The sequence below is a fragment of the Betta splendens genome, chromosome 4 (assembly GCF_900634795.4).
Source record: "Betta splendens chromosome 4, fBetSpl5.4, whole genome shotgun sequence".
Taxonomy (NCBI): domain Eukaryota; kingdom Metazoa; phylum Chordata; class Actinopteri; order Anabantiformes; family Osphronemidae; genus Betta; species Betta splendens.
The window spans coordinates 7,953,373-7,980,024 of record NC_040884.2 but is presented as its reverse complement, the minus strand read 5'-3'; the positions used below and the strand labels follow the sequence as shown (position 1 = coordinate 7,980,024).

General features: G+C 46.6%; 3 protein-coding genes across 9 annotated transcripts in view; 1 reads left to right on the top strand and 2 right to left on the bottom strand.

Moving 5' to 3' along the window:
- Window positions 1-19,735, top strand: part of obscna (obscurin, cytoskeletal calmodulin and titin-interacting RhoGEF a) — a 29,090-nt gene extending 9,355 nt beyond the window's left edge. For 2 of the 3 annotated variants that reach the window (XM_055508152.1, XM_055508154.1), the window contains 52 exons: window positions 33-299; window positions 369-635; window positions 716-982; window positions 1,187-1,456; window positions 1,570-1,848; window positions 1,958-2,215; window positions 2,306-2,572; window positions 2,745-3,011; window positions 3,112-3,378; window positions 3,541-3,807; window positions 3,964-4,230; window positions 4,404-4,670; window positions 4,764-7,577; window positions 7,663-7,735; window positions 7,821-7,912; window positions 7,994-8,097; window positions 8,218-8,418; window positions 8,506-8,588; window positions 8,679-8,852; window positions 8,927-9,086; window positions 9,173-9,274; window positions 9,354-9,518; window positions 9,610-9,768; window positions 9,895-10,072; window positions 10,179-10,292; window positions 10,400-10,567; window positions 10,695-10,797; window positions 10,871-11,000; window positions 11,091-11,196; window positions 12,655-12,763; window positions 12,938-13,071; window positions 13,158-13,270; window positions 13,375-13,543; window positions 13,637-13,724; window positions 13,808-14,008; window positions 14,099-14,159; window positions 14,251-14,328; window positions 14,400-14,572; window positions 14,642-14,668; window positions 14,772-14,924; window positions 15,017-15,062; window positions 15,145-15,222; window positions 15,305-17,018; window positions 17,132-17,260; window positions 17,346-17,468; window positions 17,536-17,703; window positions 17,801-17,906; window positions 18,084-18,323; window positions 18,441-18,664; window positions 18,788-18,884; window positions 18,973-19,122; window positions 19,234-19,735. In XM_055508152.1, coding sequence (XP_055364127.1) covers window positions 33-299; window positions 369-635; window positions 716-982; window positions 1,187-1,456; window positions 1,570-1,848; window positions 1,958-2,215; window positions 2,306-2,572; window positions 2,745-3,011; window positions 3,112-3,378; window positions 3,541-3,807; window positions 3,964-4,230; window positions 4,404-4,670; window positions 4,764-7,577; window positions 7,663-7,735; window positions 7,821-7,912; window positions 7,994-8,097; window positions 8,218-8,418; window positions 8,506-8,588; window positions 8,679-8,852; window positions 8,927-9,086; window positions 9,173-9,274; window positions 9,354-9,518; window positions 9,610-9,768; window positions 9,895-10,072; window positions 10,179-10,292; window positions 10,400-10,567; window positions 10,695-10,797; window positions 10,871-11,000; window positions 11,091-11,196; window positions 12,655-12,763; window positions 12,938-13,071; window positions 13,158-13,270; window positions 13,375-13,543; window positions 13,637-13,724; window positions 13,808-14,008; window positions 14,099-14,159; window positions 14,251-14,328; window positions 14,400-14,572; window positions 14,642-14,668; window positions 14,772-14,924; window positions 15,017-15,062; window positions 15,145-15,222; window positions 15,305-17,018; window positions 17,132-17,260; window positions 17,346-17,468; window positions 17,536-17,703; window positions 17,801-17,906; window positions 18,084-18,323; window positions 18,441-18,664; window positions 18,788-18,884; window positions 18,973-19,122; window positions 19,234-19,414 — 12,698 coding nt within the window. In that variant the 3' untranslated portion in view covers window positions 19,415-19,735. The remainder of the gene's footprint in view (window positions 1-32; window positions 300-368; window positions 636-715; window positions 983-1,186; window positions 1,457-1,569; window positions 1,849-1,957; window positions 2,216-2,305; window positions 2,573-2,744; window positions 3,012-3,111; window positions 3,379-3,540; window positions 3,808-3,963; window positions 4,231-4,403; window positions 4,671-4,763; window positions 7,578-7,662; window positions 7,736-7,820; window positions 7,913-7,993; window positions 8,098-8,217; window positions 8,419-8,505; window positions 8,589-8,678; window positions 8,853-8,926; window positions 9,087-9,172; window positions 9,275-9,353; window positions 9,519-9,609; window positions 9,769-9,894; window positions 10,073-10,178; window positions 10,293-10,399; window positions 10,568-10,694; window positions 10,798-10,870; window positions 11,001-11,090; window positions 11,197-12,654; window positions 12,764-12,937; window positions 13,072-13,157; window positions 13,271-13,374; window positions 13,544-13,636; window positions 13,725-13,807; window positions 14,009-14,098; window positions 14,160-14,250; window positions 14,329-14,399; window positions 14,573-14,641; window positions 14,669-14,771; window positions 14,925-15,016; window positions 15,063-15,144; window positions 15,223-15,304; window positions 17,019-17,131; window positions 17,261-17,345; window positions 17,469-17,535; window positions 17,704-17,800; window positions 17,907-18,083; window positions 18,324-18,440; window positions 18,665-18,787; window positions 18,885-18,972; window positions 19,123-19,233) is intronic. The other variant, XM_055508153.1, reaches the window with a different exon arrangement.
- A 7-nt stretch (window positions 19,736-19,742) lies between these two features.
- On the bottom strand, window positions 19,743-24,236 carry guk1b (guanylate kinase 1b). Of its 2 annotated transcripts, XM_029148894.3 has the most exons (9): window positions 24,112-24,236; window positions 22,906-23,021; window positions 22,648-22,689; window positions 22,208-22,333; window positions 21,364-21,460; window positions 20,701-20,839; window positions 20,487-20,571; window positions 20,323-20,408; window positions 19,743-20,236 (listed from the first exon to the last, which is right to left on the bottom strand). In XM_029148894.3, the coding sequence occupies exons 2-9, from the start codon at window positions 23,015-23,017 to the stop codon at window positions 20,204-20,206; spliced, it is 720 nt and encodes a 239-aa protein (XP_029004727.1). In that variant the 5' UTR covers window positions 23,018-23,021; window positions 24,112-24,236; the 3' UTR covers window positions 19,743-20,203. The 2 variants fall into 2 exon arrangements, with proteins under 2 accessions (XP_029004727.1, XP_029004728.1); XM_029148895.3 differs by lacking the exon at window positions 22,208-22,333 and having other exon boundaries at window positions 19,748-20,236; window positions 24,112-24,225.
- Window positions 24,237-24,936: 700 nt separating this feature from the next.
- Window positions 24,937-26,652, bottom strand: part of rnf220b (ring finger protein 220b) — a 21,893-nt gene continuing 20,177 nt past the window's right edge. For all 4 annotated transcript variants that reach the window (XM_029148849.3, XM_029148850.3, XM_029148851.3 and 1 more), the window contains 3 exons: window positions 26,424-26,532; window positions 25,709-25,783; window positions 24,937-25,610 (listed from right to left, as the gene is read on the bottom strand). In XM_029148849.3, the coding sequence (XP_029004682.1) occupies window positions 25,539-25,610; window positions 25,709-25,783; window positions 26,424-26,532 (256 nt within the window). In that variant the 3' untranslated portion in view covers window positions 24,937-25,538. The remainder of the gene's footprint in view (window positions 25,611-25,708; window positions 25,784-26,423; window positions 26,533-26,652) is intronic.

The following is a 26,652-nucleotide window of genomic DNA, read 5'->3' as shown; positions in this document are numbered from 1 at the left end:
ATTCATTTGGATTTCGTCACTTTGCGTCTCAGCTCTGCCTGTAACGTTTAAGCAAGTGGTGGAAAACCTGGAGGTGAAGGAGGGAGACAGTGGCGTGTTCTGCTGTGAGCTGTCCAAGCCTCAGGCTCCAGTGGAGTGGAGGAAAGGAAGAGTCATCCTGAAACCTGGTTACAAATACGAGATGAAGCAGGAGGGACCTCTCACTAAACTGATCATTAACAGCGTAGAGGAGAGTGACGCTGGGAAATACACCTGCCAGACTAAAGACAGCCAATCGACTGCAGAGCTCATTGTCAAAGGTAACAGAGACTTACACTACACGCATCATTACTCTTCATCAGTTAGTTAAATAAATAATCCCTTTCCAGCTCCTCCAGTCACATTTAAGACAAAGCTAAGGAGCCAGCAGGTGGAGGAGGAGAACAGCATAACGCTGAGCTGTGAGCTGTCCAAGCCTGGCCTTCCCGTTGAATGGAGGAGAGGGGAAGAGCTGCTGAAGAACAATTTTAAATACCAGATAAGGAATCGAAACAGCATCATGGAGCTAACCATCAAAAATGCACAACTGGAGGACAGTGGGCTCTACAGCTGTAACTATGGTGACGTTAAGACCACAGCCGACGTCACCATTACACGTAAGAGAACGCTGCATCTTTCTGCACTTTATTCCTATTGTTGTGGAGGCACCTGTTCACTCACAGTTTCCCATAAACAGCTATTCCACTCAGCTTCAAAACGGGCCTGAAGAACCAGGAGGCGCCCGAGGGAGGCAACGTGACTCTCCGCTGTGAACTGTCCAGGGCCGGCGTGCCCGTGCAGTGGTGGAAGGCTGAAGACCAGCTCTCTCACGGAGGACGGTACCAGCTGATACAGAACGGGAAGACGGCTGAGATGCACATCAAAAACATCCAGCCTGAGGACGTTGGGGAGTACAGCTGTGTCTTTGGAGAACAGAAGACAACGGCTGAAGTAAACGTGAGAGGTATTGGTTTTAAAAATACAGTATGGCGATTATTTATCGGCTTCAGCTGATCATAAATAAGGGTCAATAACTTGGTACATCAGACATATTTATAAATAATATTAAAAAACACATACTCATGCAGAGACAATTAAGCTTACTATTTTATCTTTATGAGGGATTTACTGTATTTCATTGTGTCTCCTCTTATTTGTCATTAATCAGCGGCAGCGTCTGTGTATTTTGAGAAAGAACTCAAGAACCAAGTGGTGATGGAGGGGAAGTCAGTAGTGCTCTCTTGTGAGGTCTCCAGTGCTAATGTTCCCGTCACCTGGAGGAAGGACAGCGTTGTGCTGGAAGAAGGAGCCCGGCACATTTTAAAGAAGAACGGCCCCACACACTCTTTGGAGATCAATAAACTGCTTCTGCAGGATGCTGGGGAGTACTGCTGCATCAGCAGAGGCAAGAGGACTACTGCCAGGCTGACTGTGAGGGGTAGGTGGAATGTATGGCATGATGGATCTTAAGCCTGGTCCCAATGAGTTTGCCTAATTAATTAAGAATATAAGACGCGTTAGATATGTGCCTAACTTATTCTCTCTCCTCAGAGCGTGTGCGGATTGTGACACAGCTGCGGGACGTCACTGTGACAGCTGGAGCGGACGCAGTGTTTGTGTGTGAGCTGAGCCACGCAGACGTGACCGAGGGCGTCTGGTGGCTGGGTCCCAGTCCTCTGCAGAAGAACGAGATGAACCAGATGACTTGCCAGGGCCGCCAGCACCGACTGGTCCTCACCATGACAACGCCCGAGGAGACGGGCACCGTGGCGTTTGTGATCGGGGAGGAGAGGACGTCCGCACGTCTGTTAGTAGTTCCAAGGCCCAAAGGTGAATAGAAACATGCAAGCACAGTAGAGTACAATATGAACATGTTTTATATATTCATTTGTTTTTTTATTATAGAACAGCTATAATATTTTTTAATTTTAAATTACAGTTTTAATCGAGAAGAAGCCAGAAGATGTTGTGATCATGGAAGGAGCGAAGGCCACCTTATCCTGCACAATCTCTGACGTTACGTCTGAAGTTACCTGGCAGCGCAACTACATTACTCTGCTCAGTGATGATAAATATGAGCTGCGTAAGGAGGGGAAAGTCAACCTGCTGCTCATCCATGATGTGGATCCCCTGGACAGTGGAATATACACATGTGATACAGGAGATATGCAAAGCAGTGCCAAACTCACTGTAACAGGTAAAATCATTGGTCTGATTGAGTATTAAGGGGCGAATTGATTACTAAAAATGCATAATTTGATTATGACATTATTCTCTATGTTGCCAGAGCTCCCGCCGTTCTTCCAGGAGGAGTTACAGAGCGTAGAAGAAGACGAGGGGCGCTCGGCCTGTCTGTACTGTGAGCTGTCTAAACTTGGAGTGCCAGTTCAGTGGAAGAAGAACAGGCTGCCACTGAAAGCCAGCAGGAAGTATGAGATGAGGCAAGATGGCTGCTTCCTCCAGCTCCACATCAGGGATCTGAAACTTGAGGACAGCGGCAGCTACTCATGTCAGGCGGGAAATGCAGAGACCACTGCAACTGTGAGAGTGAAAGGTTTGTGCATGTGGGTGGGTGATATGTGCAGTGACAGATGTTTGGGGTTTTTCCTATGATTATTTAAAACCTCATTAGGATAAAGCCTGCACTATTCTAGTAGATTAAAATAACACCTACTCTCTGTGTTTGCACACTGTCAGGGTGCATAATTGTGTTCTCTTTCTCCCAGAGCTCCCTCCGTTTTTTACAAAAAGGTTAAGAAATGTCGACGCTGAAGAGGGAGGTGCAGCCTCCCTGTGCTGCGAGCTGTCCAAGCCCGGAATGTCGGTGCAGTGGAAGAAGAACAAGCTGCCTCTGAGAAACTGCGCAAAGTACGAGATCAAACAAGATGGCTGCCTCCTCCAGCTCCACATAAAGGAGCTCAGACCCGAGGACAGCGGCAGTTACACGTGTCAGGCAGGAAATGCCGAGACTGCTGCAACTGTAGCAGTGAAAGGTTTGTGTTTTTTAAGGCAGATCAGAGAAAACTATGATTTGGTCACAAAAACATTTTGACACTGCTTTAATTACAACTTTAAACAACTAATCTTTTCCAGAGCTCCTGCCATTTTTTCCAGTGCCTTTGCAGAATGTGAAGGCTGAAGAGGGAGGTTCAGCAACGCTGTGCTGTGAGATGTCAAAGCCTCAGGGATCCGTTCAGTGGAAGAAGAACAAGCAGCCACTGAGAGCAAATGAAAAATATGATATGAAACAAGATGGCTGTCTCCTCCAGCTGCACATCAGGCAGCTCACACTTGAGGATGGTGGCAGCTACGCGTGTCACATAGGAAGTGTCGAGACCACCGCCACTGTGACAGTGAAAGGTTTGAGAATATCCAGTCCAATACCAGGCTTTTCCATCTTTCATACACAGGAACTATTGGCAGCCTTTAAACCTTTTGGTTCATACCTGTTATTGGGTTAGGTGATTTATTTCATGAGGACACTATACGAAAGTCTTTTACTCTCTTTACAACATTTTCCAGAACTGCCCTCATTTTTCAAGCAAGAATTGCAAGGTATGGAGGCTGAGGAGGGAGGTGGCGTCGCTCTGTGCTGCGAGCTGAGTAAACCTGGCGCACGAGTGCAATGGAAGAAGAACCAAATGCCCCTAAGAGCCGGCAGGAAGTATGAGATGAAACAAGATGGCTGTTCCCTTCAGCTCTACATCAAGGAGCTCAAACCTGAGGACGGCGGCATTTACACTTGTCTGGCAGGAAGTGCAGAGACCACGGCGACTGTGGTAGTGAAAGGTTTGTGCAGCGAGCTTTGATGCATAAAAAGGTTCAGCAGATCATCTCGAAATCTCTTGTATTACTTTGTCAAGTATGCAAATTCTCACCATTCTGGAGTGCGCTGTGTTTTTATTATATAATAAAGTCAAAGTCTGCTCTCTCCCACCTACGCAGAGCTGGCTCCGTTCTTCAGCAAAGGATTACACAGTGTGGAGGCTGAGGAGGGAGCGGCAGCCTCCCTGACCTGTGAGCTGTCTCAGCCTGCAGTGTCTGTGCAGTGGAAGAAAAACAAGCTGCCACTGAGAGCAAACAGAAAGTATGAGATGAAGCAGGAGGGTTGCCTCCTCCAGCTCCACATCAAGGAGCTCAAACCTGAGGACGGCGGCAGCTACACGTGTCAGGCAGGAGGTGCAGAGACCACTGCAACTGTGAGAGTGAAAGGTTTGTATGATTGGATATGAGGGAATCAGTCTTTGCATTAATGGATGTCTAAAGCATCTGGTATCTAAAGTTACTTTCATAACATTAAGGTTTGCAGACAACCATCAATCAGTATTTAATCTCATTTGATTCTTAATATGTTTGATGTTTTTTGTCTTTACCCAATTTGTCAGAGTTCCCTCTATTCTTTAAGAAAGACTTGGAAAATGTAAAGACTAAGGAGGGAGGTGCACTCTCCTTGCACTGCGAGGTATCTAAGCCCAGCGTGACAGTACAATGGAAGAAGAACAGTCTGCCCCTGAGAGCAAACAGGAAGTACGAGATGAAGCAGGACGGCTGTTCACTGCAGCTCCACATTCAGGAGCTCAAACCCGAGGACAGTGGCACCTACTCCTGTCGCGCAGGAAGTGTAGAGACCACTGCAACTGTGACAGTGGAAGGTTTGTCAGTCTTCGATCCTGAATGACAAAAGTCTGTTTATTGAGTACATCATAAATCTGTTGTCAACACTTCTTTTTCATTTTCTTGCATAGCACTACAACCAGCTGCACCAGAGGCAGAGACTATCACAACATTAACTCAAACGCCTGCTGTAGACGGTGAGAGGAATCACCACCCTGTTCCTCCAGAGCCAAAGAAGAGGACTCATAGAAAAGCTTCTATTACAAATGCACAGGAAGAGGACTCCTCTTTTGGCCTTAAACGCTCCACGATGTTGAGTGAAAACAATGAAGTTCAACGTGGCAGCCATTCTGTAAAGACTGAGGAGAAAGACTTCAGTGACCTGCAGAACATAAACCAACTTGTGAAGCAGGACAGTGAGGTACACCAAGCAAATAATGAGCCCGTGAGAATAGTGAAGCAGGAACAGAGACCACCGGGACCTTTGGAAGAGTTTAACAAAGTAAAACAGCCAGAGAGGAAGCCAGGTGAAACTGTTGGAAAACATATTCAACAGTCCATAATATGTGTGGAAATGGAACCCGAAATAGAACAGATCTCAAGGGAATCAAGAAGACCTTCAGAAAAAACAGGTGAAGCTGAGAAGAAGCTCACAGGCGTCCTTTGGAGGAAACATGAAGATGAAACACAACCTGTGAAACCCCTAAATGGAAAAGAACCTGTGGATGATGCCAAACACATAGAAAACACAGATGTTATAGACAAAACAGAGAAGGAGCCTTTCAGACCAAGAGCAAGATCTAAAGAGGGGTCAGCAGGAAAGCAAACAATAACAAGACATGTTAAAGAGGAAAGAGAGGAAGTGATTTCCCAATCAAAGCCTACAGAAGACACCTATAAGCCAAGAGAGGATGTGAAACAAGTGTCCAAGGAGGCAGACAGAGAAAAGACACAAACAGATGACATGGGTTCTATTAATGACCTGGGTAAACAGTCAGCAGAAAAACTAGAAAAGTCTTTAGGACAGGAGGTAAAATCTGTCGTTCCAAAAGCGCCAGTGAGGACAAAGAGTAAAACCAAGGGTGGAGTAGAAAAACAGTTATCAAGGGACACTGGGACCGATCAAGATGAACAAGAACTGACACCAGTCATGGTCAAATCTGTGACCGGTCTGCCCATAAAACAGACACTGATACCTGTGAAAAGAGAAGCCGAGGAGAACACAGTTACACCAGACATCAAAATCAGAAAGAGAGAACAGCAGAGAGAGAGGGAACAACAGAAGGAGGGAGAACAGCAAAGAGAGAGAGAACAGCAGAGAGAGAGGGAACAACAGAAAGAGGGAGAACAGCAAAGAGAGAGAGAACAGCAGACAGATGGTGAACAACAGAGAGGAGAACAGCAGAGAGAAGGAGAACAACAGAAAGAGGGAGTACTGCACAGAGAGAGAAAACAGCAGAGAGAAAGAGAACAGCAAAGAGAGAAAGAACAGCAGAGAGAGAGGGAACAACAGAAAGAGGGAGAACAGCAAAGAGAGAGGGAACAGCAGAGAGATAGAGAACAGCAAGGAGAGGGAGAACAACAGAAAGAGGGAGTACTGCACAGAGAGAGAAAACAGCAGAGAGAAAGAGAACAGCAAAGAGAGAAAGAACAGCAGAGAAAGGGAGAACAACAGAAAGAGGGAGTACAGCAGAGAGAGGGAGAACAACAAAGAGAGAGACAACAGCAGAGAGAGAGGGAACAACAGAAAGAGGGAGAACAGCAAAGAGAGAGTGAACAGCAGAGAGAGAGGGAACAACAGAAAGAGGGAGAACAGCAAAGAGAGAGAGAACAGCAGAGAGATGGAGAACAACAGAGAGAGGGAGAACATCAGAAAGAGGGAGAACAACAGAAAGAGAGTGAACAGCAGAGAGAGAGGGAACAGCAGAGAGAAAGCGAACAGCAGAGAGAGGGAGAACATCAGAGAGATAGAGAACAGCCGAGAGCGAGACTACAGAAATTAAAGAAAGCAACCCAGAAAGACATTAACAAGCCTATCAAGCAGTCAGTAAAACCTATGAGAAAAGAACCTGAAATGGCTGTGAACCTGGAAGCTGAAGCAAAGATGGTAGACGAAGAGCTGCAGGCAGCCGTAACAGAGGACGTTCTCCTTCTGTCAGGAGATGAAACCTTTTCTGAGGCTTTAAGTGAAATGCCATTGAAGCAGCCTGACATCCACCCAGTTCACTCCTCAGGTCAGGGGTCAACCCAAGCCCCTGTCCCTCCCCTGCAGACCCAACCCTCCAATGACGCATCACCTGACACTGAAGTCAGCACTGACGACCAACCACAAATGCAAGAGGCTGCAGTCAAGATACAGGCTGCCTTCAAAGGCTACAAGACCCGCAAAGGCATGCGACCGCTCTTTAAGGAGGTGTTCAAGAACCAGAGTGCAGATCTGCATGGTACAGTCACTCTAGTTTGTGTTGTCGAAGGAAAAGCCAGCTCAGTGCGGTGGCTGAGAAACGGCCAACAAATCAGCAAGGACCCGCGATGTCGCACTGAGGCTGCAGAGGACGGGGTCTGCAGCCTTGTCATAAAGAACCTGACCACTAATGACACGGGGACTTACACGTGTGAGGTAGTGAACAAGTTTGGCGTCACCTCCTACAATGGGAACTTAACAGTGGTGCCGCCTCAGCAGCCTCAGCAGCCTGCTCCAGCAGCCCAGAAGCCTGTGCACCCGCCGCTCGCGGCCATAGCCCCCCTGCAGCCCGCCGCAGCAAAGCCCGCTCCCCAGCTCGAATCGCAGGCTCAGGCTCAAATACCTGCTCCGGTTGAAGATGCTGCAAATTACGTAGAAAGTGTGAGCATCTCCCTGTGGGAGGCCTACAACCTGACGGAGCAGGTTTCAGCAGAGGGCTCACGCGAGAGGAGGGGCTCGTCGCTCATCGCCGCCAGCTCCGGTGAGTGTGTCCTGCTGTGGGTGAAATGACAAAGAGGACGACTTCCTCTGGTGCGTAGCCACATGTGGTGTTCTGCCTCCAACAGTGTCCAGTCCCTCTGATCATGAAACAGCTCCAGATGTGATGGAAAATGTTGAGACCAGTGCAGCTGTACCAAGGTTGGAGTGTCAAACAAAGAACTTATGTTGGTATTTCATTTCATATATATTATGATATATTATACATTATATTTTGTCATCACAGAGAAGTGCCAAAACCAGTGGAACCACCTATACTGGACGAAAAAGAAGACATGGCTGTTCCACAATGTACTAAGAAACTACTGAAGGTCAAAGGTCAGCCATGTTGATGTCTTTTCTCCTCCTACTCGCCTGTGTGTCACATATACCAGTGATTGATCTCCTCTGATGTTTTAGGCGCTCATGAAGGCAGGACGCCGTCTCCAAAGCACCGCGCCCACACTCCCCTAACCAGCACGGTCTCTGGATCAGAGTCAGAGGGGGAAGGTGACAGGCGAGAGGTGCGTTCAGGTGTGCGTCCTGGATGTGAAGGCATTCATGACAGTTACATCTAAGTAAAGCACATTTCATTGATTAAGCCTTAGGTTGCATATTGTAATTTAGTTTTACTCCTCCCCCAGACATTCGACATGTACGTGGCCCGAGCCGACTGCAGTCCTACCGGTGGGAATAAAGAGCACTTTGTTGTGAAGGAGGGTCAGTTTGTGGAGGTCCTGGACTGTGTCCACCCTGACAGATGGTTGGTGAGAACCAAGCCCACCAAAACCAACCCTGCTCGACAGGGGTGGCTCTGCCCGGCCTATCTAGAAAAGAAGAGAAAGGTAGCTGTTCAGTGTAAAAGTCTTCATACGCCACAACTCATCACAGTTATTACCTTAAATATACTACGCTTTACTGTCTGTTTAAAGGAGACCTTTCCACATCTGAGAGCACCTCATGAAGATCTTGATGGTATTGGGTCCACGGGAGAAGAGTACAGGAGAGCTCTGAGGTATGCCCTAACCCTCATTCACCAATTTCAGAGTGAATAGAAATGTTGCTGATTTACATCCACTTGTCATGAACTTCATATGTTCTTTAGCCAACTGGTCCAAGGCCTGATTGATGGAGAGGAGGAGTTTGTTAAAGAGATGAAGACGTTCACATCTCACCAGCTGAATTATCTGGACTCCAGTCGCCATGTCCCAATCAACATCCTTAACCAGAAGGAGATCATCTTCAGGAATATTAAGGACATCGTATTTCTGCACGAGAGGTAAAGGACGCAAAGGATGTCAAGTATTTCACACATACGAGCCTAATTCAAATGGAATTGTTACGCTGCCACAGGTCCATTCTGCCTGGTCTCAGAGCCTGCGCCACAGATGACGACGTGGCCGCGCATCTGCTCAAGCACAGTGAAGACTTTGAGACGTATCTTCACTACATGGTCGGCCAAGCTCAAGCAGAGGCCTGCGTGGCTGACAAGGCTGCCCGGCAGTATTTCAATGTAGTCCTTCACTGTTTAGCGCTGAATTACAAAGGCTCGTTAAAAAGCAGCTTCGTGAGTTTTATATGCTGCTTGTTGTTTTTCAGGAGTTGACAGAATGCAGCAAGCCTGATGCTGTTGTCATGGACGTCCTCACCTTCCTCCGGCGACCAGTGGAGAGGATCCAAACGTACCAGGCTTTATTGAAGGTCAACATACGGTTGAAGCCATGCCATGCTGTTATTGTTTTTATAGCAAAATGTCTGAAATGTCACATTTTGTTTGCAGGAGTTCATCAAGAACAAAGCCAAAAGTGGTCAAAACTGCTGTCTGTTAGAGGACGCTTTCTCCGTGGTGTCCTGTCTGCCCTGGAGGTCCGACAATCTGCACCAAGTGTCCCTGATCGAGAACTACCCGGCACCTCTAACTGCCCTGGGGGAGCCTGTGCGCCAGGTAACAACACCCGCAGCGCGTTACTGCACCCACACCCCGAGTTACATAGACACGTTGTTGGGTTGCTCCTCGCTGGTTTTCCCTCCTACAGGGGATGTTCACAGTGTGGGAGGAATCCTCGGACGATAAAACCGCCTCTAGAGGTCACCAGAGACAGGTGTTTCTCTTCAGAGAAAGTGTGGTGCTGTGCAAACTGAAAAGAGACACCAGCATCAACAGTGACACCTGCACCTTCAAGAACAAAATGAAAGTAGGTTGAATTCTCCTAATTCCTTACTTTCTCTTTATTCAGTGAAGCATCACTGTTGTTATCGTGTGGCCCGTATGGTTTTTTTCCGACCCTTGACCTTCACATTGATTGTTGCTGTCCACCCAGCTGAATGATGTGGAAATCAAAGAGTCCGTGTGTGGAGATGACAAGTCCTGGGGGCTGTGGCATGAACACAGGGGGTCCCTACGGAGGTACATCCTACAGAGTCGCTCCGCCCTGGTTAAACTCTCCTGGCTCAAGGACCTGAAGGACCTGCAGCAGCGCTTCAGCCTGCCCTCCAACAGTGCGTCCAATGACTCTCAAGTGTCTTCCTCACTAACAGTGGGGACACGCGCTCTTCCGTTGCCTGGGTGCGTGATTTCTCCACGTGTATGTGTGCGTCTCAACAGGCCCGCCGCTGTTCGAGGCATTGCTGTCTGACACCACGACAAAGATCGGACACACCGTCAAACTGACCTGCAGGGTCACGGGCCTTCCAGCGCCGGTGGTCACCTGGTTCAAAGGTCAGAGTGGGCTTGTGTGAAGGTCGTTTCACTGTACAGCCACAGTTGGTGTTGCTTTGCGTGTGTGATGGAAAAGCCCAGTCCCACACGCAGTGTCTACCTCTTAGATGGCCTCCCCTTGGAGGATGACCCCAGACACATCATCGCCGCAGACCGCTCCGGCACCTGTAGTCTCATTCTAGACAGCCTCACTGCAGAGGACTCTGGACAGTACATGTGCTACGCTGCCAGTTCACTAGGCAGCGCTGGGACTCTGGCAAAGGTGGTGGTCCAGGGTGAGTCCAGCACTTACCTTTCTACCACTATTTCTGCTGTTGCTGTGGTTTGCACAGTAACTAGTGCTTACTGGTTTTAGTACTGATACTGCTGCTATTTAGAGCCATTTACTTGCTCGTTTTCCAGCTCCACCCAGATTTGTGCGTCGCCTGGAGAGTGCCTGTCTGATAGAAGGAGATGATATCCAGTTTACCTGCTCCACACTCACCACCCCTTTACCACAAATCAGGTACGACCGATGGCAAGCTGTGCTGGATCCGCAGTACTTGCAGTGCTTTGTACAGTGTGTACATCTTTGGCAGGTGGTTGAAAGCTGGCAGAGCGTTGACTGATCCTCAGAAGTACGCCATCCTGAATGATGCTCGAAGTGGAATCCTGTGTCTGACTGTCATTGGCGCAACCAAGGCAGATATTGGACAGTACGAGTGTGAGGTATGAAAAACCCCATCTCCTTCGAGTCTGAGAAGATCGTCAGAGATCTTCCTTTTTCGTACAGTGAGTTAAGTCATTTTGTCCTCTTAGCTTCGAAATGAGTTTGGCTGCGTGAAGTGCAAGGCAGGACTGTGCCCTGCGTACGTGCCGCCGATTGAATCAGAGACTGGCCAGCCACAGAATTTACCTCCTAAAGGTAGGACCGGCTCCCTAGCTGAAGGTGAATACTGTACCCTCCACAGTGGATGAATTCTACGTTTGAGAAGGGATGGAGCACATACCATTGTGTCATCTGATCCATCCAACTACCTCATTTTTGCATCACATTGTCACAACAACAAACAAATGACTATCCACCATTTAAAACTTTCACTCACATTTTCCCTCTTTCCCATTTCACACTCTCACACCTTGATAGTAGCAACTATCATACTTATACATATCTTCTTGTCACTAGATCCCAGGAAGTTATGGCATGGTGGGGTAATGTATCTTGTAGAAGGAACAGAACAAAACATTATCAGATAGTCCTGAAAAGACAGTTTAGATCTATTCAATGCTGCAGTAGTGAATTAACGACATTGAATGGTGATGTGCATGCAGGTGATATAAGCACATGCATACTTTATACTCATCTCTCATTTTGAATTTTACTCACTTCCATCAGACATAAGTGCATCATGAATGTAACAAAGCACACATCATGTGTCTCTATTGAATCATTTATCATCATCAACAATTATTTCCAAACTACTAAACTACTCCAATGACCTTTACCACATCTGTGACCTAATAACCGGACATAAATGAGACGTAACCTTTGCTTTTTGGTCTTGAGCCTGTGTCACCAACCACTTAACCTCTTTAAGGCTGCGGTACTTTAACCTGTCTGTGTAATTTAAACCTTTGTTGCTCAGTGCAAATGTAAGTAATGGCAAGGAAAAGTCTAAACGGGTGTCTAATGCCATAACATAATGAGATCTAGAGGCTATCATTCAACATAGCGCAGCATCCTTGACCACGAAAAACAGTGTTACGTGCGTTTTATGGAACCTGTTTTTCATTTAGTTGCCACTTTCCACAAAAAGCATGTATTAAGACTGACTCATTTCCCCTGATCCAACACTCATGGTCTCTTCTACAGGTGCTGGTGGTCAACATACTGTATGGTGAACTTGAATACGAATGACCTGTTGTCTCACTCTCATGATTACTCCAGTTCCATTGCCAGTAACCTACATGTTTCTCCATCTTCCCTCTACTAGTCCTATAGCAGGAGGTTCCTCGCATGGACCGTTCCATGTAAGTCATCATCGCCATGATAACAAATAACCACTCGACATTCCCCTTTCTCCTCTTGCCAGTGCATGTCCAGCTAACTCTTCACTCCTACGAACACAAGATGGTCATGTGCTGGGCAGGCGTCCCCCTTACGCCCATGCAGGCGTAGGCATGTGCCTATGTCCTCCTGATGTGGTGGGTTAGTGTGGTTAAACCATCAAAGGTAAGAAATAAAATATTACCTTTTCCAAACTATGAGGTAATGTATTGATGGTCAACGAAAGTATCAATGTTAATCTCAAACATACGCAATTAGTTATTCATATTAATACTTATCCTATATTTTGCCTAAGTGGGGATCTGGTTTTCATAGATGCTGATTCAGAGGGCTGGTCCACAGCCTTTGTCAAGAAATGGCTACAGACTGATTTCAGCCCGACCTCTATTGCCAAGATGCTGTTTCCTCCTGGACACCCTGAACAGTAAGTGTTTACCTTTATTCATTTTTGTGTGGGGCTTAATCCAAAAATGTCTCAAATAAATAGTAACCATCAGACTATTTTGATAAGGTATCTATAAAGTTTGACATCATACCTTTACATTTGTCTGTGGTGTTTATAAATGAACCTTTCCATTTATCTTAACTTCATCTTCAGAGCTGAGTGTGGACTTGAAGAGGATGCGCCTGCGTCTTTGTCCACGGATCAGACGGCAAAGCAGCCGCCGTGCTACATAGAGGAAGAAGAGGAAGAAATTTTCATTCCGGAACCAATGCAGGAAATCACAGATGGTAAAATGTCTGCCTAAAATATGACACTATAATTATTGTCATACATTGCGTGAGCAACTACAGTAAGTGCTTCTTTTCCTTTTCAGCCCCTCCATCCATCCAGGTACCCACTGAGGACCTTTATGTAGAACCTGGTCAATCAGCAACATTTACAGCCATCATCACAGGAAGACCTACTCCCAGGGTTGAGTGGTACAAGGTAGGAGACCAGGGATTCAAAGAGAGTTGTTTAAACTAACATGCGGTTCCACTGGTCATTGCATTGTTTCTACAAGGTCTCACACAGGACACTGTGTGTTTTAGGATGGCGAGGAGCTTGCAGACAATGAGAATGTGGAGATAGCACAGCACGGTGCTCGATGCTCGCTGACCATATTTTCCCCTGAGGGTGAAGACAGTGGCACATACACCTGCTTCGCCCACAACGACTCTGGCCATGCCTCGTGCCAGTCTCAGCTCACGGTGGAGGAAGGTGTGGCGGCAGCATGCATGAACCTGCTGTTGTCACTTGGGCGTTTAACTAAAAAGCTAAGCAATAATTGTATTGTCTGTGGTTTCTCTACAGGTCCATTAGAATTCCAGGAGAGAGAAGTGGAGCTGGGGAAGAGAAGGAAACTATTCTCTGTGTATGATGTCCATGAGGAAATGGGAAGGTGAGCAGTGAATCAGGCTGGTACTGCCCAAACTGGCTCTCTAGAGATCTGACATGGCCACTGAAACTCCGCGTGTGTCGCAGGGGAACCTTTGGCGTAGTGAAGCGGGTGGTTCACCGGCGGACAGGCGAGGTCTTCGCTGCCAAGTTCCTGCCTTTACGGGGCAGCACTCGGACCAGGGCCTTCCAGGAGAGAGACTTGCTCTCCCGTCTGGCTCATCCCAGGGTGGCCTGTTTGCTGGACTTCTTCTGCACCAGACGGACACTGGTGCTGATCACAGAAATGTATCCTTCATCTTATATATTGTGGGTTGAGTAATTGCCATTATTTGTTGCTGTGGGTTTGGTGAGTTCTTTAACGTGACGTCCCTGTAGTTGCTGCTCTCATGGACTTTTGGACCATCTACTACTACAAGGATCAGTCCTAGAGAAAGAGGTTAAACTTTACATGTACTGTATTACTGATAGTATTATTGCAATTGTTACGCATGAATCTTATATCATCCTATATTAAATCTTTCTTTCAGGTCCAGTCGTACATTCAGCAAATCCTTGAAGGAGTTGGTCACATTCACAGCATGAACATCTTGCATCTGGACATTAAGGTGAGAGTCACAGCCCAGTACACATTACAGCAGTGAGTGTTACGGCCCCTAACCTATCTTATTTGGTTCAGCCTGAGAATATTCTAATGGTGTATCCACCGAGGGACGAGATCAAGATCTGTGACTTTGGCTTTTGTCAAGAAATAGACACATCCAGACACCAGTATAGCGTGTTTGGCACACCGGAGTTCATTGCCCCAGAGATTGTTCACCAAGAGCCGGTCACTGTGGCCACTGATATTTGGTGAGTTACCTAATTTATTGAGATCTTGTCATAATTCATTCCAATAATATATGTTTTTCCCTCGCTCAGGGCTGTGGGCGTGATGACCTACCTGTGGTATGTATCACTGCCTTTACTTACCTAAAATTTCATACATTTTAAAGTGTTCGTGTGGCTGCTGAGTGCTGCTGAATCTTACACCCTTGTCTTACCTTTAAAGTCTCACATGCCGATGCCCCTTTGTGGGTGAGACAGATCGAGCGACGCTGCTGAGAGTTGGGGAAGGGACCCTGAACTGGGAGGCCCCTGATGTTACAAACAGGAGCCCCGAAGCCCAGAGGTTCCTTCATGCTGTGCTTCAACTAGATCCAGAGTGAGACAACACATTTACCATTGACATCCATTACATCTAAATTGTGTGTATCACAGCACACACCTGACTGCTCCTCTTTCCCCTGTTTCTAGAAAGCGACCGTCTGCTTTTGAGTGCTTAAGTCACGAGTGGTTTCAGGTGAGAGGAATCACAGGGCAACGGGAGCAGCCTGATTCTTACTGGTGTGCAGTGTTTGATGCGTCAGGTTTCTTGTACTCAGGATGAACAATCAGGAGAGGATACGGATGAAATCAATACAAAAAGCCTGAAAGCCTTCATTTCAAAAAGAAAGTGGCAGGTGTGTTTACTTTAACTATGTCAGTTGAACGGCTGATCTGGTTTCTTCATTCAGCATGGTCTGTTTTCCTCCCTGTCCTCAGCGATCTTTGACTTGCATTGGGTCCGTCCTCACACTGAGGCCCATCCCTGAGCTGCTGGATGCTCCTCTCAGAGACACCGCAGTGACAGTGACCCGTGAGCCTCAGGACCACAGCAGCAGCTCTGTGAGCAGCGGCTCCTCATCCGAGTATGACGAAGCCGACTCTTGGGACTTTTTTCAACACTGTAGCCCAACGGAGGAGGAAGAGGAAACAGAGGAGGACTATGACCCTCTGATGGAGAGAGCACAGATCCCGGATCATTTTTCCAAACTGCAACCAGATGCAGAAGAGGAAGAAGTAACATTAGGAGAGGAAGCGGATGAGGATGTATTAGGAAGGAGGAGTGTACTGGAACGCAGTGTTAGCAGACAGTCAGTAGCATCGTCAGATGTGTCGCTACAGACCCCCCAGAGGGAGCGCAGGTTCAGCAAGGACAGCACTCCATCCCTGTGCCTGTCGGACGGGGATGAGGGTTCAGGCAGTGATGGGAGTCGTATCCCTCGGGGCAGCGTCATCCGCAGCACTTTCTACAGCACCTCCCATCAGCTGTCGCCAATGTCCGCTAGACATATGTCACTGCGAGACAAATTCCAGGCTAAGAAGCAGGAGAGAGGTCGCAAGCCGCTCAGGAGGAGCTTCTCCGGGCGTCTCAACGAGCCACTTATTGAATATGTAGAGGATGAGACAGAAACCACCCGCAGCCACAGACGGGGATCCATCCAGCCCACGGTGCATAAGTTCTCCTCCTTTGACAGTGCAGGTGACCTCACCCACGCCAACGTCCCACCGCACAGACGGAGCAGGTCCCTGGATGAGTCTTCTCGCCGGTCCCCCGACTCCACTCCAGGTGAAGAAGGAGGGTCCCAAAGACGGAGGGAAGATTCTACAGATGATGAGAGAACCTCACCAGCCATTCTGAGTCCAAGTCGACCCCCAAGAAGAAGAGGATCTGTCGCTGCAGTGCAAAGACCTCTAATATTTGGCGCAACGTCTGGTCCCTCCAGCTTCTGTGCTGGAGACCGAATGAATGCCAAGCTCGATCAGGAGCAAAACGAGGGGGATACCTTTACTGGCTCCCAGGGGTCTCTGGCTGGGTCTTCTATTTTGGAGCACGGCGGCTCTGAGTCTTCAAGTAGACTCGGTTCCTATGAGGAGCTGAGTCATGGTCGTTTAAGAGGAAGGTGCAGATCAGGAGACAGTGATGGGTACGATGATCAGGGAGAGCCGCTGATTTCATCATCCCCTTGCTCGTTCCAGGAAGTTAAACTCCGAAGCTCGTTTCCCCAGGCTCCACCACGAAACCGCACCCGTTCTAATCCCAACCTATCTACAGGCAGCAGAGGCTACTCCATGACCCCACAACCCCCGAGCTCCAGTCCCAGCCTGTCTTCTCTCCAGGCTCCAGAGAGGCCTCCCAGGGCCAAGGATAAGAATCTAAGCCACGGACTCCAAAGGCATGCCTCTGCTCCAGCCCTGGAAGTGCAGCCGCCCACGGGAAAATCACCTAAGTTGGGATTCCTGAAAATCTTCCGCCGGCAATCCTGGACTGAACATTCGTACTCGAAGCTGGAGAACACGGGGTTAGGACCCACGCTAGGAGAGATCATGAAGCCTGATACACCCACCATGTCTCTGAGGAAGAAAATGAGAGCATCAGCCTCCAGCCTGACCAAGCTGTTTTCCAGGTCCTCTAGTAAGGAGGATGTGAGTAAAGGTGAGTTCATGAGATCCATAAAGAATATTTAACTTCACTCCCTCATTTCATTGGTAATTTATTATTAATTGTGATATGTTTCTTCTCTTTGGCGTTGTTGTGTCTACTGACAGGCCCAATAGTAAAAGGATCAGGTCCTGTCCCGCCTGAGAGGACGCGCAGCACGAGTCTGGAGAGTCCCAAAAAGAAGACCCCCAAACTCCTGCAGTCTTTTAAAATACCTGCATTCAAAAGGACAAAAGGTAGTGAGACTTAAAAAGTATGTTTATAATGGAATCCTCATTCTGTTAAAGCCTGATCATTATTGTTTGTCCTCATAACTTTCAGATCCACCAGCTCGTCCCAGTAAAGCTGACGTCCTTCGATTAGATGGAGGTGGAGTCCTGTTGGTTTGGAAACCAGTTCAGTGTAATGACGCTGTCACCTACTGTGTACAATACTGTACAGACGGTGAGTTCACAGAAACACATATAATAAATATTAATGTTTACATACTGAATAAGTTGTGTGTCTTCAGGTGGAGAGTGGACAATGCTGTCGGAGGAGGTGACAGACAGTTGTTTCGTGGCGAAGGATTTACCCAGAGGAGCGTCGTACGTGTTCAGGGTGGGCTGTGTTACCAGGACAGGAGCGGGACCTTTCAGCGACGCTTCAGCACCTGTTGTCGTTGCTACTCACACTGAAGGTAAAAATAAAACCTTCTAACTTTCAACAGTGTTGCATTTTATAGTTTCACAGAGGATTTGCAGCAAAAAGACACACCTATTTCCTTTTTTTTGCAGAGACTCACATTCCGCTCATCCAGACTGAGGAGTTAGGGTCAAAGGTCACTGGGTCTGAAGAACAAACAGCACACAGGAGTTACAGCTTCCTCTCAGAGATCGGCAGGTGGGGGTTCTAATTAAAAGCAGTAACTTCCATTTTTATGACCCACACACCAGAACTGAAAAAGTTTCTTTGCACTTGAAGTTTTCCTTAATTCTGTGTGGTCCGACCCGTGCTTAATGTTAGCTGCAGTGTCTTCTGCTACACAGCACTTCATCTGTTGCCGGCTGCTCTCTCTAGGGGTCGTTTCAGCATCATAAACCTGTGTAGGGACGCGGAGACCAGCCAAGTGTTCGCTGCAAAGATCACCCCTTACCAGGCCGAGCAGAGGCAGCTGGTGCTGAGAGAGTACCAGCTGCTGAAGAGGCTTCATCACCCTCACCTGCTTCAGCTCCACGCTGCCTTCATCACCTCCTGCTACATGGTGCTATTGGAGGAGCTGTGTCCCGGCAAGGAGCTGCTCCACAGCCTGGCTGCGAGGTAGAGGAAGACACACAAACTAAGGGTCCAGTCACTTCGTATGGCACCTCTGTTCGTTATTGTTACTGTATCTAATACCAGGAATCCAGGTGTAACAGAACATGTTTGTCCTTTCAGAGATCTGTATTCGGAGACTCATGTTGCAGAGCTCCTGGCTCAGATTCTGAAAGCAGTCGACTACCTGCACAGCCGCCGGGTCATCCACCTGGACCTGAAGTCTGACAACATGTTGGTGGACGATTGCAACCACCTTAAGATTGTAGACTTTGGCTCCGCCCAGCCGTTCACACCTGGACAGCCCCTCGCCGTGGAGCACATCCACGGCCTGACGGAAAGCAAAGGTAAAGTTAATTCTATGCTTGTGTGTGTGTACTAACCCTTTAATGGGCAGCAAAGGAGATCACTTGATTAATGCATATAAATCACAGCACACGTCTTGGCAAATAATATCCCATGTCTGTCAGTTTATATCATCCTTCCTAAAGCTCCAGAAATCCTTGAGGGTCAGGGCGTGGGGCCTGAAACAGACGTGTGGGCTGTCGGGGTCCTGTCATTCATCATGCAAGTACACACAAACAAGTGGAACCCCTGCTCTACGTCAATTTAGGATTCTTGATTACATCGTCTTTCTAAATTCTCTCATTGACAGGCTGAGCGCTGACAGCCCGTTCCACGCGGAGCTCAGCTGGGAGCAGGACAGGAACATCAAGAAGGGGAAGATTCAGTTTGGACGGTGCTACCCTGGCCTGTCAGAAGGAGCCTTGAGCTTCATGAAGAGCAGCCTGAATAACAAGTCTTGGTAAGTGAGTCCGGTCAAAACACTACCCCTAAATGCCACAGTATGTAGATTTGTGGATAAGAGCAATGACATGTACAGTGAATGGATAAATAATAGAATTTGACCTCACAGGGGGAGGCCCACTGCAGCCGAGTGTCTCCAGAACCCGTGGCTTCGGGCCTATCGCACCCCACACAGAGCTCGACACTCCAAAGTGTGTTTCTCCACAGACAAGCTTAAAGCTTATCTGCAGCAGAAGGAGGAGAAACGGGAGCAGGTCTGTACCAAGCTGCAGTGTCCCTTCGTCCAGTGAGAAGCTCCGTTCATGTCTCGTGGACGTTTCCTGCTTTGCTAATGGCAGGTCAGCGCTTTGAATATGAAAATATTATACGTCTTAATGAGCTTTTTCAATGTGTTGATGCTCTCTGTGTTTTAGTTGATTTATTTAATATAGCAACAGGTTTATTTTAAGCAGTGCCGTGTAGGAATTTACTGTGTGAACTGAGATACAGTTGACTTTGGCCCTAATGAGAAGGTTTTTTTCTTTACTTAAAGTTGAAATGTATAGATGTGTTGGATTTTGTTTTGTGCTAAATGCTTTAGTAATGAATAAAACAGTACAGAAATAATTCTACACTGCTCGGTCCACATATTCTTTATTCACAGACATACAGTAAAGGTTTTACTGACATAATGCAGCGTCTTTTCATGTCATCATCTTTAAATAATACACGAGTATAAATGTGTTATTAATGGTTATGGTGATTATTGAAAGCTTAGTTGTTCTAATAACGAACCTTTTTGCAGGCTGCACCATGTACAGTTGTGACCTGTGTAAATGCAGCCCTGGAGGTGCTGCTGCTTTTCCTCTGCATGTTGCTGACCCCGCTGTCAGAAACATGTGGATTATGGTTTCCTACATATCAACCGCTAGTTGGACTAAAGCTAAGACGAGGCCTCTTTCTCTCTCCCCAGTTCTTTGAAGTCCCCCTTTACACAACAAATGACTTTTCCTCCGAGGCCGCTTTATTTCAGGTGTCTGCGGTCAGTGAAAATGTTCTTTTTGTCCGTCCAGCAGCAGTAACAGTTTCTGTTTTCCTTCCTATGATTTGGTCTCTTGAACCTTCGTGATTTCCTGCAGAAAGAGTGATGGGAAGTCATTTTATTGGCTACATGTTTTAGTGTCTTGTCCAGAGCACCGCTCTGACATTTATCACTTACTTCAATGAGAATGTCTTTCAGCTCCTCGTAGGCTCTTTCTATGTCATCATTGACGATAACGATATCAAACACTCCAGGCTCCTTACCTAGAAGTTAGAAGTGAATGAGCTGCAGTGATTGTGTTTACTGTACATCACGTTCAGCACACCTGCAGCGCCACTTACTGAGCTCCATGTCAACCCGTGCAGCTTCTAGACGTTTCTGTATATTCTCTTCTGTCTCCGTCTGCCTGTCCCTGAGACGCTTTTCCTGTCACAGACAACAGAGGTCATTCTCCTTAGCACAAGAGCTTCAGCATGAAATAACAGAACAGCTGTTACAAGGTCACGTGTTTGGTCAGATCAGTTTGACCATGCTGGGTAAAAGTCAGCGGCGTACCAGGATCTCCATGGATGGAGGCTGGATGAAGATGTAGATGGGGTTCAGGTCTGTCTCTTTAATCCTCTTCACCCCCTGGATGTCCACATCTAGGATGCAGATTAGGTTCTTTGCCTGCACATCTTCTATGGCAGCTTTACTGCAGAAATAGCTCAGTGTTACAGCATGAACGTAGCCCAGACACAACACCGTCCACGTAACAGGGAGCATACGAAGACGGCTTTAGCTTCAGCCAAACAATTATGGAGCGTGTGATCAGGTGAGTCTGTTCTCACGAGCAGTGGCTAAGGTAAGAGGATCGCTGCATTGATCCCAGCTGTACTGGCCGAGTGTTATCTTCAGAGCGAGGGGGAGAGATTAAACGTGACATACCTGATGCTGAGCCGCAGCGTTGCTCTTGTTTTTACCTAACGTGGGTTTAAGCTCCATCTGTCACCAGACTATTAAATACCCTCCTGATCCCTGTGGCCGAGCCGAAGGATATTCTCACATACGAGGCAACGGACTAAGCTCGAGCAGCGATACGTCTACAGCTTATAGCAGTTTAATAGTATTAGCTGAGCTTTTTCTTTTAGAATCTCCTTCAAGGCAGAGTGGAAAATCTGCACGATGCCACTGATTGCAGAAGTGTGTGAACATACACGCGGGGGTGCAAATATTTACCTTGTTCCATACATGTTGCCAGAAAACTCTGCGTTCTCTATGAATTCGTTGTTGTCGATGCCCTCCTGCATGGCTTCTTTTGTTGTGAAGTGGTAGTCTGATGGCGGTACAGGCATGGCAGCAATTACAGGATGTCACAATAAAAAGTCAACAACATTAAAAACAGTAGCAACAATTGATCAAATTGTATCAAAAAATAATGCATTTTGTCCCAAATATGTCATTAGCTGTCCATACCAGATTCATGGTCTTATGTGCTATATATGTATATATATATATATAGCACAACAACAAACCTGTTGGGAATCTAGATTTTTGAAACAAACACTTTACTACTACCACTAACGGGCACTGCTGTAGCATCATGAGCATGTGATCTCTGTGTAGGATGGAGTAATGAACTGAGGGCGAGTGTTGAGCAGGATTGCAGAAAGAAACTGCAGAAAGAAGCGTAAATCCATGTATTATGAGTGTGTGAGTATATGATGATGTGTCATTTATACAGTACAGTACATGCAGTTATGTATGTTTGTAAATGTATATGTTAAAATGAATGTTGTTGCTCCACATGATGCTGTGGTTGGATGTAATTCTGTGGGAAGCAGGCACTTAAACCTTGTGGGACTGAAAGGGGTTTCACTAGAGTCAACACAGGGGGCTATTTTCAAAAGCTTTTTACTCCAAAGTGTAAACTGATCCTGATTCTGATTGATTGAAGTGTTTTTCATTGTTGTTTCTCTGATTGTGTATGACTAGTCCGAGTATGTCCAAGGACAGTGTGCCAGGATGATGAAAGTAACCCCCATCCTTGAAATACTGGGTTCAGGAATCACACTGAGGTCACCTTGATCTGTGGTTTCTGATTCATTTCGACACGAAACTGAGGCTGACAATACTAAGTCTTCCGAGGATAAGATGTCTGCTACAGGCAGTAAAGTAGCCCCCAGAAGCATAGGGAGCCTGTTCAGCCCTACGGAGAAAGCAAAGAAGGCACAAAGACGTTTATCCCTTTATGGCGAGGGAGCTGAACAGTGGAGACAAAGCCATTTGTGCAGTTCACTTGGGAGTAAGAAGTAATGTGGGCGTCGTTGGTATTGTGGAGCAGACAGGCAGGGGAGGCTGGGAAACGTGGTACAGTAAACCGGAGCCTCATCAGTTCATTCATCAATGTGACGGGGGGTCACAGCGTGAAGGGACTACAAACACCAAGCACCTCCTACGTGTGGAGAACTAAAACTCGACAGGCGTCTGAGACAATCCTGCGTCGGGATGGAGCTGCTGTACCTTTGCCGTCTTCCTCTCCGGGTCGAGGGTTCCTCGTTGTGTCTGCAAGTGGAAGCATTCGTAAATGATAAAGTAGCAGCATTATCAGACTTCCAGATCATCCACTCATGGGCATGACACCATTCACTGACACACATCTACAGGCCGGAGCTTCCTCCTCAGACAGGCGCGCACACACACACACACACACACACACACACACACACACACACACACACACACACACACACACACACACACACACACACACACACGTACGTGACACGCTGAAGCCGAAGACGCCTTCATAATCCTTCATCAGCCTCTTCATCAGCGTGCTCTTCCCCACTCCAGAGGGGCCGCTCAGGACGACGGGCCTCGGACCTGACATGGTTCTGGGACGGACAGACGGGGGACAGGGTGAGCTCGGGTTGGTGCCAGGGGCAGATTAGGCATCGGCTGTTTTGTGCCAGTGGACGTTCACCGTTGGAGGTGAGGCAGACGTTTTTAGACCAGAACGCAGGGCATCGCTTTAGACATGATTTGGAGATTTTGTCGTTCCTATCGAGACCCTCCACCTGTTGCTCGATTCCCTTGCTTTCCATGCAAAGTGCTGGTAAAGCTCTTGTCTTAGCTGCTCTAAGATGCAGTAAAGCTAATCCTTTGATCCAAGCTTCTCCTGAGCGGCACGCTGCCATGAGGACGCATCCCAACATGCACACGGAGGGTTAAAAGCAGACCTTTGGCCCGTGTACCGCTTTGGATTCACTCGCCACTGATAATTACCTGACATCAAGAAATTATGAATGTTATCTCCTTAATTAAAATATTAAAACATGTCCGTGTCCTAATTGCTGACTCGTTAGACAGCCAGAGGCCCTGAGGTTAATTCTAAGAACCTGCGTTAATGAAGTCACGCCAGGTCAGTCAGCAGGATTAATTGGATCTGAGCCAGGAGACACAAGAGGTCCGGGACAAGTTTACCTGCTGCGCTCGAAGACGAAGTTTCAGGGACAATGTTGAACCAGTTCATTTAAAATCCGCATTAGCACAATTACTCAGTAACACAGGACTCAGAAGTCAACCACTACATACGTATATAAATGTACTAAAGTACGTTCTGATACTTGTTAATACTTTTCTGCATCACCCAGTATGCAACATTATATCCACTAGATCCTTTAAATGTTGAGATGAAGTATTTATAACTCGAATCTGTACTAAATCAAGCTTTTGCTTTTTAACATACATTTTCCTCTAATTGAGTTTGTATTATTACATTTCCTGAACACAGATTACTCACAGTACTAAATAATGAGTACTAATTTGAGTAAAATACTTTAAGTAAACTCCTAAAGTGAAGTATATGTCTAACCCTAAATTAAACTAATAAATGCATGTTTACTTTGGTGTTGTGCCTTTTGTTTTGTTTTGTTTACAATTAGAATTCATTAATGACAACAATAAAAACGAACTCAAACGTACCTGTGCTGCTCGTTCCGTGGACGGTTTCGTCAGCAGAGGATGTGTGAGCGTGAAGCCGCTCAGTGTCGCTCTAAATCAGCCCCACCTCCCATCACGTGTCCGTGTTTTGATCCACACTGGCCTCGCTTTGAGGCGAGAAGAGTCGCTTTTTCGCTGGTGCAGCTCCATTTTCTGTTTGATTTTTTAAGTCTGGGTGTTTTTATATATTCATTCAATGTGTTGGTTCACGCACGCGCGCATGCACTTTCACTCCCCCTATCTGTTTCCCAGTCATTTCCATTTATGGTCCGTTTCCTGTTTATCATCGGTTAATCACCGACCACGGTGTTCTGCCAGAACGCTCACTTTCCGTCTGATCCCCGTTTCGTGCGTCGCCCTGTTTAACTCTGATCCGGATCCGCTGACCCGGCTGTTGTACGTGGATCGATCGACCTGCTTTTGTTTCTGGTTCAGATGTGGTCTATATGATGCCCAGATGTGCTGCAGCAGAGGCGCAATAACTTTCACAAATTTATTTTTTCACAAATTTACTTTATTACTTAACCACACCCAACCTATCTATCTATCTATCTATCTGTCTGTCTGTCTGTCTGTCTGTCTGTCTGTCTGTCTGTCTATCTATCTATCTATCTATCTATAGGTTGAGTTGCAATGGCCTCTGTCTGGTTAATCCTACACTGACCCAAATCTTGAACGCATCACAGAGTTGTCGTTGTCATGACTGGGCTGTCAACAGGAATGACCCACGTGAGCTCCCGTACCTGGTTTCTGTCAAAGCCCAAATCCGCATCACATGCAATAAATACAGTGTAGTAAATACCCTCACACATTTTAGACTCACGTTTTATTGTAGTAACATTGATAAAATTAGATTGAATGACCCTATACAAAGAAACACAGCAGTGACAAAGATGAAATGAGTCTAAATGCGATGGGATTACTGAGACTGTCTCCAACCTACAAATGAGCTAAACAAACAAGAACTTAGCTGATCAGAAAAAGCTCTGTACAGTAAATACAGTCACACTGTTCTGCTAGTCAACATCTTATAAACACATCAATCCAAACACACACACTATGTACATGTGCTTTAATTCAGCTATTTTTCTTCTCCTCATAAAATAGACCAAAAGCTTAGAAAATCCATAAATATTGTCCCAAAATGCGTTTTAGTGCCTGAGCTCTGGTTTTAAACATTTCTGCACGTTTGGCTGATGGCGCCTCAGGAACATGGACATTGTACAAGGCTGTAGAGGAAAGTCACACCTGCGATTCTTCAAACTGTCAAATGTTAGTGGATGGGAAGAATACACAAAGGAAGGTGAGGAGGAGGAGGGTGGGAATTTATGACAGGCCAGCTGCCCACAAATCCAACCCTGACTGGCTGCAGCAGAAGAAGCCAATGTCCTGGTGCCCTGTGGGCGGAGTCACAGGTAAACCCGCCTCAGGTCTCCAGGTGAGGTGATGGTGTTGCACTGAGGACACAACTTCTTTGCTCCCTAAAAAAAAAGAAAAAAAGCAACATTTGTTAAACATCTTCTGGACATTTTAATACATTTTCATGCTCAAGTTAGTTAGAACACATCTGAGGCTTTACCAGTGTTCGAAGCCAACACTCCTCACAGTGAACATGCCAGCACTGAATAGAGGTGAGCGGGGTCGTGTACGTGTCCTGCAGGAAGAACCAGACAGAAAGAATACGGGTTAGTTACCTGCAGTACCAGAACCGGCCACTAGGTGCCCTCACAAACTACAATCTCAGCAGAAGACGTTGCTTCATAACAAACTAATTTAAAGCAGTTAGATACAACATACAATACAAATAATAGAAGTGTGTGTTAACAGAGTCATCTCAGCCATAATGTTCATCATGAAGTATTCTTTTATAATCACTTTAACAGTCACTCCATAGAACACAATACAGTAAAAGTGGTGAAAACATTATCAAAGTCCAGGAAACACAGAAATATCCACATAAAGCGGATAATAAATAAATGCTTTGTATTTTACACAAAAATTAATAGTTTGCATTAATTCTCTGCAGGTCAGCGACAAGAATAATTTATAATGTTTTTGTAAATATTAAAGTAAAATAATGCAGGACTGATAATATAGAAAGAAACACCAGGTGAATAAATGAAAATCTACAGAAGGATGTAATAAAATGTTATATTTCAATATCTTCACACTGCACTTAAAAACAGCATGATAACATTCATTTACTCAAAGCATGGGTCCCAACAGGGTGGTCATTAGTGTCTGCATTACTATGCTGTTTTCCCTGTGTTGTATGCTTAATCTGCTGTACTCACCATGCAGATGAGGCATTTAAAGCGGTCGCCTTTAGACAACTGTCTCTCCAAGTCCCGTATCCGAGCTTTAAGTGTGTCCAGAGTTGTCAGCGTGGAGTCCTCGGAGGGCCTGTCTCCACACACACACACACACACACACACACACACACACACACACACACACACACACACACACACACACACACACACACACACACACACACACACAGATGGACGATAAGGAGCGGAG